Here is an 18669-nt window from a genome sequence, read left to right on the forward strand (position 1 = left end):
CTGTATCCATTCCTGCCAATAAATACTCCTAAATCTAACACACTGGACCTTTAAGCTTGAGGAAATATGAAAAAAAAAAAAAACACACTGTGAGATGACTGAAATGTGTCTAAGATTTGTTTCTATCCAGGTATCTTATCCCTACAATATCTTAAATACACTGAAGACATAAAGGTTATGTCCTCAGAAGTCTGTTCTTGGAAATGTAAGGGTTTTCTCCACCGTTCCCTTGGAATTTAGTCCTATAGGTCACCTGCTAAACACAGTATATCTAGCAGCCCCTCGCTTTACAAGCTTAGCCTCGGCTGTATCTCATTGAGTAGACAAACTGAACACAGAAGCTAGAGAGTCATTTTTCCCCCCCTGTTCATATTTCAGACACAGATGAATGTGCCTCCAGCCCCTGTGCTCAGGGTGGGACCTGCATCGACATGGAGAACGGCTTTGAATGCCTCTGCCCTCCACAGTGGACGGGCAAGACCTGCCAGAGAGGTACACCTCACTGAATTATTGATTGACGTGTCGTGAACACAGATGAAATTCTGAAAGAAAGGACTGCATCAGATTGTCATGGAATGTTTTTTGTTTTCTTTGGCGTGAGTTGGAGGGAAACTTTTAGATGTCCTGACTGTAAAATGTTGCTGCATGTTGGATGATGTTTTGCTGTGTGTGTGTGTGTGTGTGTGTGTGTGTGTGTCACCTACAGTGAATGCCACTCGTGCAAATTCATTCCAGGAATCCCATTTGCTTGCAGAGTTACAGCATATCTGTCTGTCTGTTTATCCTGCCGTGTTGTTTAACCAGTAGTATTACTGCAGGAGGGCCACTAATTTCAACTGACTGAGTGTGTATGTGTGTGTGTGTGTGTATGCATGCCCAACGGAGACACTCGCTGGGTATCATCTGCAACTCGAGCCAGGTGACTTGAGTAAAGCTAAAAATAACCTCCCGCCTGGCAACTGCTAGCCTTGGGACCAAATATACTTCGACGGGGGGTTATCTTTGGCTCCAGACTGGGCGTAACTGGGGAGTATGTACACTACAGTGAGGCGGCGCCCCGGCATAGCGGAGCCCTCACCCCCTTCCGTCTTCAGCCAGGAAACACTTTATCACCTGTAAACATGTGCAAGGGAGGGTTATGGATTCGGTTATTCTTAGAGCGCTTCCCCTTTTTCAGGGAGCTGGGTGTTGTGGTACCTGGGAGAGAGCGAGATGCGATGAGGAGGAGGGGTAGTGGAAGGGGGGGGGGGGGTTTTTGGGAAAGGGTTGGAAGTGTTTAGTTTCAGCAGGCCAACAGGTGCCGCTTACCTCCTGGGAGTAGTATTAATGCACTGTGTCGGTTTATAGTGAGCGAGGCGGCGCGGCGGGGGCGGCGAATGCTGCCTCTGAAACTGACCACTTGGAATGCCGCAGGTTGGCCTTCAGGGAATGCAATAGAGAGACATTAACCCTGAGGGAGGGGGGCGAGGATAAAGCAGTGGGGGACGATGGAAACCTGTGGAAGAAATGAAACCCTGTCAGACATGAACTTCACCCTGTAAATGTTCTGGCAATTTGACATTTTGAAAAACACCCCGATTCGTTTACCCATAAAAGTCACGAAACGTTTGACGACTTCACTGGATTCAGTTATGTTAACAGAAAGGTTAAATATGCATGTTAGATACTTTAAAAGTCATAGAACCTTCAAATGTTGTCATTTAATGTTGTTTCTAACGCACAATGAAACAAAATCAAGTTAATGAGCTTTAAAATACTGTGAAATTTAACTTGCAGAGACGTCTGATGGGCCTTTTTTAAGAATGTGTCGTCATCGTCGTTTTTCCTCATGAGGAAGAAAATATTAGATTAAATATAAAAGGAGCTCTAACAAACCAAGTGGAAACATGTTGTTAGGCATCCTGCAAAAGCTCAATACCTGGGTTTCTCCAACAGAACTGAAGAAGCCTCTTCATGCATCTACGAATAAGTCCAGTTTCCCCAGGTTGAACTTTTGTCAAAGAAAGATGACCTGGACGACTGAGAACGTTCACAAAATCAAATATAGGAATGAAGTCTCCTTATATCTAGTTGTGAAACTGTATTTAGGGAACTCCCCTCAGTACTGATGATGGTCATCAGTCAGTCCATGTTTTAAATTCCTTCACTGAACTCACCGCGAGTGCCAAGTATTGTTCTATCGTTCTGAAATGGAGGTTTATGTTTGAAAGGCCGTTTTGGCAACAGGTGAACAAAGCCAGCAGCATTACAGATGTGTGAAAGGGGTTTTTAGTCATCGACAGAAGCAGAAAACATTTGGATGCCAGAGTTCAGACCCGATCTAATGTTATGTTGTACTGTATGACATGAAGCTGTACGCTTGGTGACGGGGGCTTCTGAGCAGGTTCTTGGCTCTCTCGTTCATTCTCTCTCTCTGTCTCTCGTCTCCATTTTGCAGACGTTAATGAGTGTGCGGGGAAGCCTTGCCTCAATGCTTACTCTTGCAAAAACTTGATTGGTGGATATCACTGTGCCTGCTTTCGTGGATGGGTGGGCCAGAACTGTGACATAAGTTAGTATCAGTCCAGCAAATCATTAGTCTTCAGCCTCTTTCCACCTACCTGTAGCACTCTTAGAGACTCTTAAAGTCCTTTTAGCTGGCTTGCTTCTGTTCCGCTAGCTTCCCTGATTTCTTTTCCATTCATCAGTATTTCTGAAAGGCTAAAACACAGATGCAGATAAATGATTATATACTATCATCCTGGACAGTAAAATGTGAACTCTTTATCAGTTTAACAACCCATATTTTGTTAGCATTAAACAGCTTTAACTTCCACTCAGCTTTGACAGTTAACTCAGGTGTTTCTGGCCTCATCTTTTAAAAATGTATTATCTAGTACAGTCCAAAATACTCTTTTATCTTAGAATATGGACACCTTAATGAGGCTTTGAAGGGTAATAATGGCTACTCAAGTTTTATATAGTAGAATGCTGGCAAAATAATCTGCTTTTTTATGTTTAAAATGGCAATTCATTTAAATTTGACTATCTAGTATAGATAGTTCATCTTAAACTGCTTCCATGGAGCTGTGATAGCATGCTAATGGCTATGACTCATGGAATGATGAATACTGTCCTTTCCTAATTTGTTCAGACTTGGCTACATTACAGGAGTAAATACTTGTTTATTGAGGACATGGACAGAAAACAGCAGTAACATGTTCTGGCTTTTCAGAAAAATGCTGATTAAGAAAAATATCCTAGTGGAACAGAGGCCAGCGAGCTGAGGGGACTGGACTTGACCTCTCTATTCATTCTCCTTTCTTTTTCCCAGCCACATCCTGGCCTAATTCTATTCAAGTATAAAACTATAACTGACTTTTTACCAACTGTAAATCTTTTAGATAAAGTCTAGTTTCGACTTCTGCAGCTTGGTTTTCATTGCATGCTCTCACTGCAAGTCTGAATCTGTGTCTCTGTCCAACTGCATGCTCCAGCACCAATGCATGTTCCACTCCTTAGCTCGTCAACAGTCAACACTGATGTCTTCTGTTTGTTTTCTGCTCAGATATGAACAGCTGCCACGGTCAATGTCAGAACGGAGGGACCTGCAAGGTGAGACACAGGAATGAATGATCAAAAGTTTTCAAAAACAACAAGGTCTTTATTGAATTTAGAGATTTTTTTACCAAATATGACACAGTCGTAGAGTTGGAACCAAATTATTGTTGATCATCAAAGTACCTGTCAGAACATAAAAGAATATGCTCGAGGGTAATATGAGTTTAAACATTGGCTACTAACTTGTACTGCCTGAAAGTGTTCTTTCATTACCAAGTAGAAAATAAAGGCACTGTCAGCAGGATTTTAATACATTTGTTTTAGTTTCAACATATATATTGATACAACCACCTGAACCTACTGAAATCATCATAAATACAAAGCCAAACTGAAACGTCCTTAGTCGTCTGATGCATTTTGATCAATATATCCCAAAAAAGTTTCTCAGTGCTGATGTTTTGAAACCGAGCCGGGAGCCTGTTGCTGCTGGTTGCTTGAACAACCAGTTTTCTTTAATGACGCTTCTCATTTTGTCAGAAAAGATCAATAAGTGAAGCTTTGATCAGCTGCAGCTGAGGAAAATGTGATAGCAGCTCCTTGTTTTCGTTCCAGGGGGTGGCCAGAGGCTATCAGTGTGTTTGCCAGGCAGGATTTTTGGGTCGGCACTGTGAGGTTCAGAGAAACCGCTGTGCAAGCAGTCCATGCAGGAACGGTGGCCGCTGCCACGCCCTGCTTGACGGGTTCATGTGTGAATGCCCGCAAGGCTTCGCCGGTACAACCTGTGAGGTGAGGGCTCGATCCCGCTTATACGATACACACTGTTAAAAACAGTCCAGTGCTTTGGTGAGAACACACGCCTCTACCTCCCTGTTCTCCATCTCTAGGTGCAGAATGACCCGTGCAGCCCGAACCCATGTCACAATAAGGCCCAGTGCCACAGCCTGATGGGAGATTTCTACTGCAGCTGCCCAGACGATTACGAGGGCAAGACCTGTTCAGAGCTCAAGGACCACTGCAAGACTAACCAGTGTCAAGGTAACGCCTGGAGAATCCTTGAATTTTATGATATATTTCATTATCCAGCTGGAAATAAGGGCATACACTTTCCATTCCAACTTTTTGACCTGCTGATTGTTTCCCCCCCCTACTTCTATAACCCCAAGTGATTGACAGTTGCACCGTTGCTGTGGCAACCAATGACACCCAAAAGCGGGTGTGGCACATCTCATCCAATGTGTGCGGTCCACACGGCCGCTGCATCAGCCTGCCCGCCGGGAACTTCAGCTGCTCCTGCGAGGCGGGATTCACTGGCACCTACTGCCACGAGAGTGAGTCATTATTAGCTCAACACACAGACTATATTTACCATCAGTTACCCTCACTGGGAACCACAGGATTCTTACGGTAATTCAGACTCCAGTTTCACTAATCATCACTCTCTTAGTTTAGATTACAACAGAAAAAAGTAAATCCGGAAGGAAAAACATGAGTAAGGTTCATCCAGAGAGCTGTGAGGCAGAAAAATTCTTTCATAACCGATTACTTCACGGTTTTTAGTTTTGTACTTTGGATTCTTCTCAAAATCAACACCCACATTCTCTGATTCTCAAAAGCGGACGGGAACAGGAAACAGGAAAGTTTGTGTAAAAGAAAAGAAAACAAACATTAACAGTTTGTCATGGAAATGTAGGAATATACAAATTCAATATGACTTGTACCCAAAGAAAAAAAAGAGGAATAAAAGCTTCTTTGGAAAATATTTGCCTTTATTCTTTTTTTAAACTGTAATTAATAATTTAATATCTGTAAATATCTCTCATCTCACTTCCTGCAGACATTAATGACTGTGCATCATCCCCCTGTAAAAACGGAGGCACCTGCATCGATGGGATCAACTCCTTCCAGTGTTTCTGCCCAGACGGCTGGGAGGGCAGTCTATGTGATGTTGGTGAGTGTGTGCTGCTTAACCATGTGTATGTGTCTGAGAGGTTTTGGGGTCAATGTGAGCAACACATGAGTGTGAGCATATACTATAGTTTGAGAGAAGAGTCTTGCTAAGTCATGCTGCCTGTGAGTCATCGCTGGAAAACATCAGAGTGAACATCAGTCTGAGAATCTTATGGGAGACAAAACAATGAAGGGTTTGTTCACGAGATAAAAGCAAGCGGAAAAATGTGGTAACCAGCTGACTGATTCTGAATCTGTTTGTCAGTACATACAGTTAGTTGGATTGGTCGGTGTGCACATTTGCAGATGACACTCTTCCTTATATGAATGTTTAAATAAGCTTGAAAAGCCGAAACAGTTTAATTTGTTGAATAAACAATCTTTGGAGTGTAAAGCTACAAATTGTCCACAGCTCACTGACTATTGATCAGTACTCAAACTATCCATTTAAAATCATACCAAACATATGTAGCAGTCTTGATATATGTCAAGCTTGCATATATCATATAATCACATGGAGGGTCATAATTTAGAACATAAGTTTATTTTTGTGCTTCCAGACAAGAAGAATGAAGTTCTATGTCATCAAAATATAAAATCAACTTGGAATCAAAACTGAGAATAACTGCACTGACACTGTTTGTTCCAGATGTGAATGAGTGCAACAGGAACCCCTGTCAGAACGGAGGCCAGTGTGTCGACCTGCTCAACGACTTCTATTGCAACTGTGTGGACAACTGGAAAGGAAAGACCTGCCACTCACGTAAGTTAGAGTGTGTTTGAGATTTTTCAGAAAAAATGTAGGAAGTTGCGATAGTTTATGATACTAATATTGTTTTTTTTTTATTGAAAAAGTACATGCAGCTCGTATGAATGTCGTCTTTGACTGTTGTTTCTGTGTTCTCCTGCATGTCAGGTCTTATATTCTTTAACTACCACAGCCTCTTAATCTTCCTTCTGAGGTGCGATGCCCTCGCTGGCTGCTGTGCAGGCTTGTTTTACCACTCCGACTGCGTGTCTGTACTCTGGAGCTGAATTATTCGGCGAGCGCTGGCGTGGAGTCAAATGTTTAAAAACTTTTTTTTTTTTTCCCATGTTTCCCCTGTTCAGGTGAGAGCCAGTGTGACTCCACTACCTGCAGTAATGGAGGGACGTGTTATGACCACGGAGACTCCTTCCTGTGTAGCTGCCCCTCAGGCTGGGGAGGCAGCACCTGCAACACAGGTCAGTCTTATAACTCTAATTACACTGTTATGGCTCTGGTAATAACGGTGTAAAGACACAATGTGATACTCAGGGGGCAGCTCTCTCTCTCTCTCTCTTTGTGGCCTGCTCAGAATTCAAACATTTTCATGAAAGGGAATTTTTTTTTGTCTTTTTTTAGCGAAGAACAGCACATGTGACTCGGGTCCGTGCGAGAACGGTGGGACGTGTGTCGGAGGTGGGGACGCCTTTACCTGCATCTGCAAGGACGGCTGGGAGGGACCCACCTGTGCACAGAGTATGTCACTGCTAGGATGATAGAGATGGGCTTGGACATAGTGTGTTATTTTTCTTCCATAACTTCAGAGCAGCGGAAAGAAAACACTTAAATCCACCTTTCTGTTTGTTTGATATCTGTAGTGTCTCCAGAGTTGGGCTGACCTACGTTGGTTTTCCTGCTAATATAACTTCTTAACAATAATTTGCCACTTTTACAATCTCATATGCGCCTGAATGAGTTGATTTAAAGTCATTCTTTGTCACAAAAGACTTTGAAATGTGAAAGTTCCAGCTTGTCATTTTGCCCTTTCTCTCTTGCAGATGTTGATGACTGCAGTCCACATCCCTGGTAAGACTTCTTTCATTGTCACGATGAATCATTTTAGCATAAATGAAATGTTTTCATCTTTTTTGTCACTGCTTGTTGTCAGCCGTTTTCATGGCTGTGACCAGAGCTGCTTCAAGAGGCCAAAAACCTCTAATAAAAGTTTTTAATATCTTCATTTCATCTCTTATATTTGATTTGATTTGAGGGTTTTATTTGATTGATTTAATTGTAGTATTTTTTACTGTTGTTACAAGCACAGAGGTGCAGATTTCACTTCTGGTCGGCCCTGCAGACAGATCTTCACCTCTTCAACCTCTTTTGCTCTTAACTTGATTTCCTCTGCCATCCGATTGGTCTAACTGATCTTGAAAGCAGATTATGCTGTGGTGTTCTGGACTGCAGCCCTCAGTTCTAGTGACTATTTATCGCCGTAGGGTTCGGCACCTTATGATCCTCATCTCCATTGGATAAACTCCAGGTACCTGAGGTGCATTGTTTCCACTCGACAGTATCAAACAGAGCATTGGAGCAGCTACAGGGTTTCTCAGAGACTCACACATTTCTTTTCTGATCCTGCAAATCTGATTTTCTGCTCCAGAGTTCTCATTAAAGATTGTGGATGTGGAGCAGTCTGATTTATATTTGTAAATTCAACATTTTTGGGATTTTGAACTGTTTGTCAGTCAAAACTAGAGAATCTGTCAACTTTGAGCAGTTTTGTTTCTGTTTTATGACATTTTAAATCAGTAAAAAAACGCACCAGCTCCTCCTGACAGCTCCTCTGGATCAGAGACGACCCCAGACAAAAGCCTCCCCCATTCTCACCCTCCTCTGCAGTGACTGACAGGTGGATTAGTGGTGCTTTTGGTTTTTGGGAGGAGGGAGAGTGTGAAGAGACTCACTATTCACCGGCATCGACTTGGGGGTAGTTGTGAGAAGCAGAGGTGTCGGGGAGGGGGTGGAGGGGGGCTCAGTATGTGGTCAGCGGGGATTTACATATGAAGTCTGGACATTGATCAGGGATCAGCTTCAGCCTGTCTGTAGCTCAGAGGGCAGAACTGAGCTGGGAGCCTCCTTAATAATTTCCTCCACGTGTTTAGATGTGATCTTCTCTGAAGACGTTTTCTTGAAAAGAAGCTGTAATGTTGTAGTTATTGTCATGAAACGGAGAGAGAGTACGACACTTCTGTTTTTATTTCCTAAAAATGAGGTCACAGTAACAGAAAAAGGAAGCGGTTGAAGTTGAATGTTGTTGTTTGCTGGTTTTCCCACGAAAGCTCTTTGGGAATATCGGCTGCATATGAATCCTTTTAAGGAATTATTAAAGAAATGAGTGATCATCAGTCTATAACAGTCAAACCACTGAGGCAGGATGAGGCAGTTAATGGTTTAATTGTAACTGAATATCTGCAGGATTAAATATAATAATCCTCTAAATGAATGACGCCGAGGGTTTCCACAGACACAGGCTGACATTACTAAATTTGGAGATGTGAATTCCAGCGAGAGACGTCACCAAAACCAGCTTATCAGCAGAGTTTTTTTCCCATGGAAGGGTTTAGACTTACAGTTTTTCAGCACAGTGTTTGCCCCCCTGAAGATCTCCGTCAGAGAATTTACCTGTTTCTTTCTGTCTCCTCTTTCTGCAGCTACAACGGTGGCATCTGCGTTGACGGCGTCAACTGGTTCCGCTGCGAATGCGCCCCGGGATTCGCCGGACCGGACTGCCGCATCAGTGAGTCCCTGGGAACCGGAGGGGTGGTGGTGGTGTTGGGTGGGGGGCGCGTGGAAAGGGATCAGGTTGGTCAGAGGTGAAAGGCCACGGCGGGGGGAGCGTGAGCCGATTGTTTCAGGGCGACAGATTAGGAAGCCTTTTAGGATGACAGTCTTAACCTCTCACCCTCCGCACTGAGCCGAGGTCAGAGCTGAGGTACGTCAGACGGGTCAGTGAGCTCTCCCGCGGCCTTCTGGGAGAAATCTCTTCAGATAAGCCTTTTCAGAACCAGAGTGTTATCCAAGTGAAGCGTTTCAAACCAAAGGCCTATACACTCTTTGTGCAAAGCACGATTTTCCAAATTCCATCAGTCATTGAAGGCACTTGAATGCAACATCTCAAAGCTCAGTTTTTTTTCTCACCCGTGTAAATTAAGATGAGAAAACAAAGTGAAAAGGTGCCGCAGCTCTTTGTTTGTCATTCAAGGTTTTAGATTTTACTCATCATGTGGGACACACCGCTCGTTTTTCATGGATGGATCGCCTCTGTGCTTTTCTTTTCCACAGACATAGACGAGTGTCAGTCGTCCCCTTGCGCCGAAGGTTCGACCTGCATGGATGAAATCAACGGCTACCGCTGTGTTTGTCCTCCGGGACACGCTGGACCTCGCTGTCAAGAGTGTGAGTGCGATACATCTAAAAAACAACGGTGTTTGTGTTTTTTGTCATTTGTATTTTCAACGCGTTAATTTGAGTATTTTTAGTGTTTAAGTTATGAGAACACACTGACACAAAATGGTGGAAAATCAGCTGAACCGTTTCATTTTGTTCTCTCCAGTCATCGGACTTGGGAAGTCGTGTCGTCACGCTGGCTTGCAGTTTCCTCACGGCAGCCGGTGGGAAGAGGAGTGCAATGCCTGCCAGTGTGTCAACGGATACGTTCGCTGCTCCAAGGTCAGGCTCGCCAGGAAGACTGAGATTTACCAAAACAAACATTTATAATGATGCTTGACAAGTGCAGATAAATCACTGACCTCGTGTTCTTCCAGGTGAGGTGCGGTCGTCGGCCCTGTCTCCTCCCCAAAGCTCTGCCTCCTCCCGCGGACACAAACCCTGCGTCTTGCCCCGGAGGTCACGAGTGTGTGGAGCATCAGTTCCTCACCTGCTTCTCGCCGCCCTGCCACCAGTGGGGTGTTTGTTCAACGCCGGACCCCCCGACACCCCTGCACACCCAGTGTGAGCCCAACAGCGGTTACCTCGACAACCGCTGTGCTCGCATCACGCTCATCTTCAAGAAAGACAAAGTGCCGCAGGTGAGGGGCTTCCCGTGGTTTCATATCGTTGTCACTTGAATGTTTTTGGGTTGTTTGGACTAAATAAGAAATTTGAAGAATTTTCTTTCACACAAAACAATCAATGGAAACACTGAAGAAGCTTAAATCTCGACCACCTCCCTGTGCTTCAACCGCTGCTGCCGCTTTGCCTCCAAGTGAAGTCACTTCAATTTGAAACGTTCTGTTTAAACTTCTCAGTGTCCTGGAGTGAAGCTGCGTGGTTTAACACAGCAGCTTTTCATTTGGTTTTAAAGTCGTCCTCCTCCTCAGGTCATAAAAAGGAAATGCAGGAAAAAAAAAAGAGACAATAAAACGAAATGATGGGTTTCACACTCTGCTTTAAAAAGTTCTGTTTAATGAGAGAATATTTAAGACACGACGCTTTGTGGTTTTTAATACTGGATATCAAAGCAGGGCGTAACGCGGAGACGTTTTATCAGCTGAACTGTAAACGCTTGATAGCTGCTGGATTCTTATCAAATGCTGACGAGATGAAAGTGACTTTAAATGTTTCGTTGATTCAGTTTGCAGCCGCGAACACGACGTCACGATTCACAGTTTACACGGGTCGACAGTTTGCCTCATTGTCTCGTGGTGCAGATTTATACAGTCAGCAACTAGAATCTTCTCGACCATTGAAAAGACGTTTTGTCCCATCGTGTATGTCGGATAGAAGGAAGGAGGATCGATGGGGATAGATAATGTTTTGAGCTTTGATTCGAGGAGGCTCCGAACCACCTGCACGTAACCATGCATCATGTAACTTCTCCTTGTCATTTAGAGGCCGTTCTTAATTATTAATGTCATGAAAGTTTCAGTTTTTATCCTAGAAAATCATTTTTCTGTAATGAAGATTCTGTAAAGTCCCTGATGTGTTGAAGCTTCCATCTTCACTCTCTCATCAGTCCAGATGGTTTTTTTGTTGTTTACTACAGTCTCATGAAACCTTAACTGACCCCCCGCGGCAGCTCTGAATAAAGTTTTATGAATGGAAATGAATCTATTCCTCTGACACAGATACTGATCTAAGATCTGAGCCACAACCCCCTCCTCCACCTCCCCTGGGCAAAGCTTTGTGATTGGCTGCATCTGAAACAGACTTAGGAGGAATTAGAAGCTGATTGTTCCTCACCAGCGGTGCAGATACTAATCTGTCTTATCTGTGTGTGTGTGTGTGTGTGTGTGTGTGTGTGTGTGTGTGTGTGTGTCGCAGGGCACCACTGTAGAGAACATCTGCTCTGAGCTGAGGTACCTCCCTGTGACTCAGACGCTGGCCGAGGAGCGAGCACTGCTCATCCTCTGTGACCTGTCCTACTCCAACAGTGACGCCGTGGAGGTCGCCATGGTGATTATTACACGCAAACACACACACCTGCCCACACACACACTGATGTTTTTTATATTGGTCTGTCTTAGCGGTGGTCTCATATTTGAGGAGGTGTCTGGATACATCTGATAATGATGTATTTGAATTTGAAATGTTATCATAAATATCATCTCTGTAACTTGAACACATCGTCTTATTAAGAAGTTAAAAAGAATAATTTTTTCTTACAACTTCTTTTTTTTTTTACTTTTTTGAGTGGATGAACTGCACAAGAGGACAATTTGTTTCATGTTATCTTCCATCTTGTCTCACAAACAATGACAGTATGATGAATGGACACGTATACGTGACATCATGTCCAAGCTAATCTAAAAATTACAATTAGGCAAAGACGTGGATCATCAGTAGACCTGAGGTGGGCTGATCTACCTGTCAATCCAAGTGTCCACACTGTTCATTCTGCATAACTTTAAGCCTTAATATAATGTGAACAGGTGAGTTGTATATAAATTCACCCTCAGTACAGTTGTCATGAACGGGGAAATTAGCTACAGAGACCAAAACAGTTTTTTGTACCAGGCTGTAAACATGTTTATTTCTGCTGTGAAGTTGGACATTTGAACATGGGGACTTATGGAGACTGACTCACTTCTGGAGCCAGCCTCAAGTGGACAAGAAGAGGAACTGCAGTTTTTAGCACTTCTGCACAACCACAGAGGCTGCAGCTCAGTCACAAATGGCACGCTTTACGGCAATACTTTCCGTCTTTGCACGACGCTTTGCATCGCAGGAAGAAACACAAACAAAGAGCAGGAAACAGGAGGAGGTCGCTGACACTAAACAAGGAGCTGGTACCTGAAAGATGGCTCATGCAGATGGTGTTTGGGTATGATAAGTGAGATAAGAGGTCGAGGCATTTCTTCATAGAACTGACATCATACAGTACGTGGTGTATCGGAGCAGAAGAAGTCAGACGGTCAGACAGAAGCAACACCTCCACATGTAGGTCCTTCTCTCCCTCTCTCCATCTCACTTTCCCTCTTTTTTTTTTCTCCCACTTTATTAAATCGCACTTAATTTGTCAGTGCAAATCGTTTCCAGAGGAGTCCAGTAAAGTCTGCGGTGCTTTCTGTTTCTTTCCTCTGCGAGTTAAAAAAAGAAACAAAGAAAGACGAGGGAGGGGCGTTTGAAGCTTTTAACAACATCTGGATGAGATTTAGCTTTTCTGTTGGAACACCTTGCTGATTTTTGTCTCTGCTCTCCCTCTTCTTCTTCTTCCTCTTCTTCTTCTTCTTCTTCTTCCTCCTTTTATTATTTTCCTCCTCCTTCTTTACCTCCTCTTCTGTTTCCTTTTCTGCTTCTCTTTTCTTTCCCGCTGTCTTTTCTGCCCCTCTTCCTCCTCTTCCTCTTTATTTTCTGCCTTCCTCTTTTCTCTCTCTTCCCTTCTTCTTTCTCTCTCGGCCACCCAGACTCGGGGGAAATCAGTCACTTCGGGGCTCTAAGCTCTTAATGGAGGGGATTAGTTCTTGTTCCTCTGATGTCTGCGGGCCTGTTTTGAGCGACACATACAGGAAAAGGAGTGGCGAACCTGACATCCACCCAAACCCCACAACAAGGCTTTCATAAAATAAAATAAAAACTCACTCCCACTCTCTGCCGACTCGTGTTGCAGCGAAATGTCAGCGCTCATTTCCAAGTGTGGGTGAAATCTTTATAATGTCAGCACGCCTGGCGGAGAGCGCGGACGCTTCTCAGCGTGGATTCATTCTCTTCCAGAGGGCGTGTCTGTAAAGCCCTAAAACTGATCAGCTCCGCTGCGAGGCCTTCATCCTGAGCAAGAAACAAGTGCTTCAATATGTTTCAGTGTGTGTGTGTGTGTGTGTGTGTCTTCCTAGCATCGCAAAAAATGCGAAAAGCCTTCTCTAGTTGGTTTGTCCATTCTGGGCTACTGTGGAAACCAAGTTGTTGAACTATGAATGAGCCTCTCTGTTGTAGTTCATGCTGACTAGGTAAATCAAACTTCTCAAAGGCATCATCCTGAACACAAAAAGCTGGACAAGAAATCTGGAAATCTGTGGACTAAAGGCTGAAGTGTGTTAGTGTCGTCTGACCACGCGTGAAGGCAAAGAAGTCTGAACATCAGAATGAACAATGGAAGGTGTTTGGATGATCAGACCGGACGTCATTGTTGGACACAGTCGACTAAATTCTGACACTGGAAGCGCTGTTGGTCACTCTGCCAAACTTCCAGCAGATGATCACTCTGGATACTGCGGCCCTTTGCTGTGACGGGGCCTGTCAATCACTCTGGGTGGGGGCGGGGTTAGAGCTGTGTGAATGAGCTGCTGATTTCCTCGGGAGAAGGAAAGAGGAGTGTTAGTCCCCGGCCGAGCGGGAGCACAGCTGGCCTGTTCTCTATTGTTTGTCCTAATTGAACCGCACCGCTAATCCCCCTCTGCCCCCCCCCCCCCCGCACCTCCTTGCTCTCACCCTCAGCACCTTATTAGGCAATTAACTCCACCCTCTGTGGCTCAGCAGGGGGTCCGAAGCCACATGTTAGGATGAGAATCTCTTTTATTCTGAGGGATGAATGCGTGTTCCTCTGTATTGTTGTAGCCTCGAGCAGCGCTGACCATTTGGCAAATGAGCCTCTTCTCTTCCTCTACTGTACTCACCGAGTCTGTTTCCTCACTCAGTCTGCTGCTTCACCCGTTACCTACAAATCTGCTTTTCATTTCTTTCACTCTTTACCATTCATCGCAGAACGTTTTAGATGTTTAAAACCATTTTAATTCAACCATCAAGACTGATTTTTGTTTTCTTCTCCCGTCCTCTGTCTCTCTCCCTCTCCGTGCACAGTCCTTCGAGCAGGACGGCCAGTCGAAGGACAGCGACCGCGGACAGATCCAGAAGGCAGCCAGCGCCATCATCAGCGCCCTGTCCAAACGCCACAACAGCACCATCATGCTGGCTGTGGTGGAGGTCAAAGTGGAGAAGCAGGTGGATTCGCCGCCTGTCGGTGAGTCAGAATGACAAGATGTTTGTAACAAGATGGTGGCTGGTAGTTCAGCTCTTTGCTGCAAAAGTTCTGGATGTAAACACAATGTGGGAACTCTTGATTTTCTTCTAACATCTCCTCCGTGCTCTGCTTCAGGTTACTTGGTCCCGGTGCTGTGCGTCGTCTTTAGCCTCCTCTGGATCTTCTGCATCGTCGTTTGCGTTTGGTGGACACGCAAGAGGAAGAAAGAGCGCGAGAGAGCCCGATCCGACGAGACCATGGTCAACAACCAGCTGAGGGACAGGAATGTCCCCAACAAGGACAACCGAGACAAAGACATTCAGTACGAATGCAAGAAACTGATGGGCCCCTCCGACAGGACGTGCGACGGGGCCGAGGGCGAGGAGGAAGGGCAACAGGCGGAGCAGGAGGACGACGAGGAGAGGGCGCTGGGGGAGAAGTGTCCGCCACAAAAGTGCTCCATAGCGGGGCCGCAGGACAGGGGGATGATGGGTAAAGGAGGGGTCATCTGCACAACACGCAGTGGTCCCGACAAGGCGCCGCACCGGACGGCGAACAGCCCCAAAGACAACCGGTGTAAAAACCTGAACGCCGCCAAGCTCAGCGAGGACATTAAAGACCACTATGTATGAACACAGAGGAGGAGGAGGGACCTTCATGAATCAAAGAAAAAACAAACTGCGATGTCTTCAATGTATCTTAAAAAAAATGAAGATTACAGATGCTTTAATTTTCTACTTTTTGTTTGTCACACCTTATTTAACTTCTTCGCCTGCAGCATGGAGACTGACTTCACCAAAACCTGAGAAAAAAATGCAGAAAAACAAAAGAAAAAAAACATGGAAAATAAACCTCACAGCTTCTGGAGTTAAACTGTCACACTGTTGGAATCATCACGGCTCCTGATTTTTTTCTTTTTTTTTGTGTTTACAGACTTTCTGAACTAACGCTCACCTTCTTTCTTGTTTCCTCTTCTGACCTTTGAGATCTAAGCTGAACGTCGTCGGCTGGCAGCTGTTGTTGTTTGGTGCATTCGTTTCCTGTCTGCCTTAGCCCTTAAACCTGCGGGCCTTTTCTACACTGTCTTTATATCTTTTTTTTAAATATATATATATATATATATATATTTAAAATAAAAAAAACAAAAAAAAGATTTTATATACAGTTTAAGTCTTGAACGTTGGCACAGAGAATCCACTGTATTATACCTGGCATGAGCATTTGTTTTGTTTACATTCATCTTTTCCATTTTGCGTTGAGGCTTAAAGGTTCTTACGTATATCCTCTGAAACTCGTGTCACTGCTTCTCGCGAGTCTCCACGATGATTTTTCAGTATTTTGCTTAGGTAGAAAAGTGCCTTCAGTTTTTTTCTCCCTCTCTCTCCTCCTATAGAGTTTATGCAGAAATGAAATCCATATAAAGGGAAAGATGTCCTGGTAACAACTCTTCACACCCCAGTAAAGGTTATTTTCTTTGTACATATGTAAATATGAACAAAATGGCTGTGTATATTTGAATTTAGTAACTTAAGTGATGCTTTGTATCATAGTTATTCTAAAGAAAGTTTTTGTGCTTGATTTTTTTTTAATGATGTCATTCCGTTTATTAGTGTCTGTTGACACTTTGACAGGTTTTATACAGATTTTTTCAGACTGTGTCCAGGGTCCCACTGAGTCATGAGCATCACTTTAAAAAAAGGAAACAGATTGTTTGTCTTTACGTGTCCTGATCATTTGAGTTTAGAGAGCTGTCTGTTAGGATCCGAGCAGCAATGACGAAGAAGCTCGCGGAGCGACTGTCGGAACCTCGCGCGCAACGGTCCCATTCATTTCATGATGAAGTCTGATCCCGCCGTTCTCAAACAGCTGTTTCAGATTTAGGTGTCAAATCCAAATCAGCCTTCTCCAAGTCTTTCAAGTTTTGTTTGAGTTTGTTTGAAGAGATTCAAATAATGACGGCAAACCCTCCAAAAATCCTTCTAAACGTCGCTGATTTCAATGCTGCTTCTTTAGTAAATGGTCTATAAGTTGTTTTAACTCAGTCCGCTGACATTTCTTTGGTAATACTGTACATCCCCTTCCACATCTCACATACTCTAGGCTGTACACATATCATAAAAACACCCTGTTAGCATCCTGTTGGAAAGCAGCAGTGTGTCGGTGCACAGGCAGGTAATAATGGGCGACCTGGCCTTATTTTAGTGTAACATATCTGTAAAAGGAGAAAGCTCCAGGCCTTTGTGTTGTGTTCACGGCATCCATTCTGTTTCTTTGTCTTCTATCCCTTCTCCAGCTGTTTGAAAATAAATGACTTGCTCTCGATTGGGGACTCCAAACGGCACGAAATAAAGTAGCCCTGTGCTGTGTCTTAAACTGGCCCTGATGCAGCTGATTTCTATTTTCAATACACACTTAACGGGTCACAGGGTCCAAACATCTCAAAAGCACTGCTGCTGCTGCTGCTGCCGCTGCTCTGTTCAGTCTGTTCATACTTGGGTTATAAATCCAGCGTTTTACAGTCTGTTGACAGTGGAGATGCCTCGCAGGGCAGCGGGGTGTTTAGTGAGTATGAAACCCTTCATGTGGTGCGCCATCATGCGCCTCCATGCGCCCTCAAATCCCTCTGCTGAAGTGCCGTATATTACACTGAATCCCCGTCATAGACAAAACAAAAGGTAGTGTGGTTTGGATGGATGAGTGTGTCTCCTGAATCGTTTCCCCCCGTTCAGCCCCGCCTCTCCTCGTGTATCTATTCTGGTCTAATGAAGGGAACAAGTTGTGTTGTTGTTGATGTTGTTGACTGTCGTGGTTGTTGTCCAGTGTTTGTAAAGAGTCTGTTTCTGCACTAAAGAACACACAGGAGAAGAGAAACATTTAGCATTACCTCCACAACAACAAACGAAAAAGTCACTGTTTGTGGATGAACTTTATGTTTTCAATATGTTTTTGTTCATAATGCTGATGCAAATCATGTAAAACCCAAATTCATATTCTGTCAGTACATTTCACGTCGTGTTGGTCCCACAGGAGGGGCTGAATGTGCAGAACATTGTAATTATTTTGTACAAAATTTGGTAAAAGTCTTGGTTTGTTAGTGGAATTTTTTTTTGTTTGTTTGTTCTTAGAACAATCCTATTATTTATTAAAGTATTTTATACCAAAGTTTATTTGGTTTTGTCTTCTTTATGTTAACATAGTTCATAACTGACCCTTCACAGAGATTTCCACAGAACGTGACATACGCAGCAAACGATGGAGCGATGGGTCATTGCTTTCAGACAGGCGGACAAAAACAGCTTCTCAGTTTGACTGTCACCAACAGGATTTATTTACTTGTGGCTTGTTAGATAATCATTGTAAACTCCATGAGTGGATTGAAAACTGTTTCCAGCTGATTGCAGCTCAGCACAGTGTAATAATGTAGAGGGGAAAACATCTTCAGTTGGTGATCCTGTAGAACAGCAGTGTCCAAACTTTTTTTGAAGATGGTCAGATTTGACAGTGGGAAGATGTCCGGGGGCCAATACTAACATTTTAAAAATGAAAATAATTACCAATAAAAGTTACAAACAAATGCACTGTTCTGTAACACTTTTCATTGCTCATTTATTTTAAATGGCAATGTCACCAAATCTAAACCAAACAGGTGTGAACAAATCTAAGCACCAATTCTTCCTTTCTTTCACATCTGAAGTCGGATAACTAATAAATTGTATGGAATACTTGCATGAAGTTGATACAAATCTGAACCGCATGTTCATTTTGAACATGACTTGTGAGTAATGCAAAGTCTGTTAACATTGAAGTAATAACACCAGCAGTTATGTCCTTATAGTTTAACATTTAGTGCATCCAAATGCTTCGTTATGTCAACCAAAGAAGCCAAATCTTCCAGTCATACAGTATCTGACAATGCTAGCAGATTAAATATTATATTATAAAAATGAAGTAGGGCTGCATGAAATCTGACTGTGGGCCC

At 43.7% G+C, this 18669-nt stretch overlaps 1 protein-coding gene across 2 annotated transcripts in view; it reads left to right on the forward strand.

The window, feature by feature from the left end:
- Positions 1-17842, forward strand: part of LOC104929631 (protein jagged-2) — a 51717-nt gene extending 33875 nt beyond the window's left edge. Inside the window, exons 9-26 of one of the 2 annotated variants that reach the window (XM_019260251.2) lie at positions 379-492; positions 2438-2551; positions 3548-3594; positions 4153-4326; positions 4425-4575; positions 4704-4868; positions 5375-5488; positions 6137-6250; positions 6598-6711; positions 6872-6988; positions 7291-7318; positions 8947-9032; positions 9578-9691; positions 9849-9964; positions 10060-10323; positions 11558-11689; positions 14531-14690; positions 14826-17842. In XM_019260251.2, coding sequence (XP_019115796.1) covers positions 379-492; positions 2438-2551; positions 3548-3594; positions 4153-4326; positions 4425-4575; positions 4704-4868; positions 5375-5488; positions 6137-6250; positions 6598-6711; positions 6872-6988; positions 7291-7318; positions 8947-9032; positions 9578-9691; positions 9849-9964; positions 10060-10323; positions 11558-11689; positions 14531-14690; positions 14826-15322 — 2621 coding nt within the window. In that variant the 3' untranslated portion in view covers positions 15323-17842. The remainder of the gene's footprint in view (positions 1-378; positions 493-2437; positions 2552-3547; positions 3595-4152; positions 4327-4424; positions 4576-4703; positions 4869-5374; positions 5489-6136; positions 6251-6597; positions 6712-6871; positions 6989-7290; positions 7319-8946; positions 9033-9577; positions 9692-9848; positions 9965-10059; positions 10324-11557; positions 11690-14530; positions 14691-14825) is intronic. The other variant, XM_027278727.1, reaches the window with a different exon arrangement.
- Positions 17843-18669: the final 827 nt, after the last annotated feature.

This window comes from Larimichthys crocea, chromosome V, assembly GCF_000972845.2.
Source record: "Larimichthys crocea isolate SSNF chromosome V, L_crocea_2.0, whole genome shotgun sequence".
Classification (NCBI taxonomy): Eukaryota; Metazoa; Chordata; class Actinopteri; family Sciaenidae; genus Larimichthys; species Larimichthys crocea.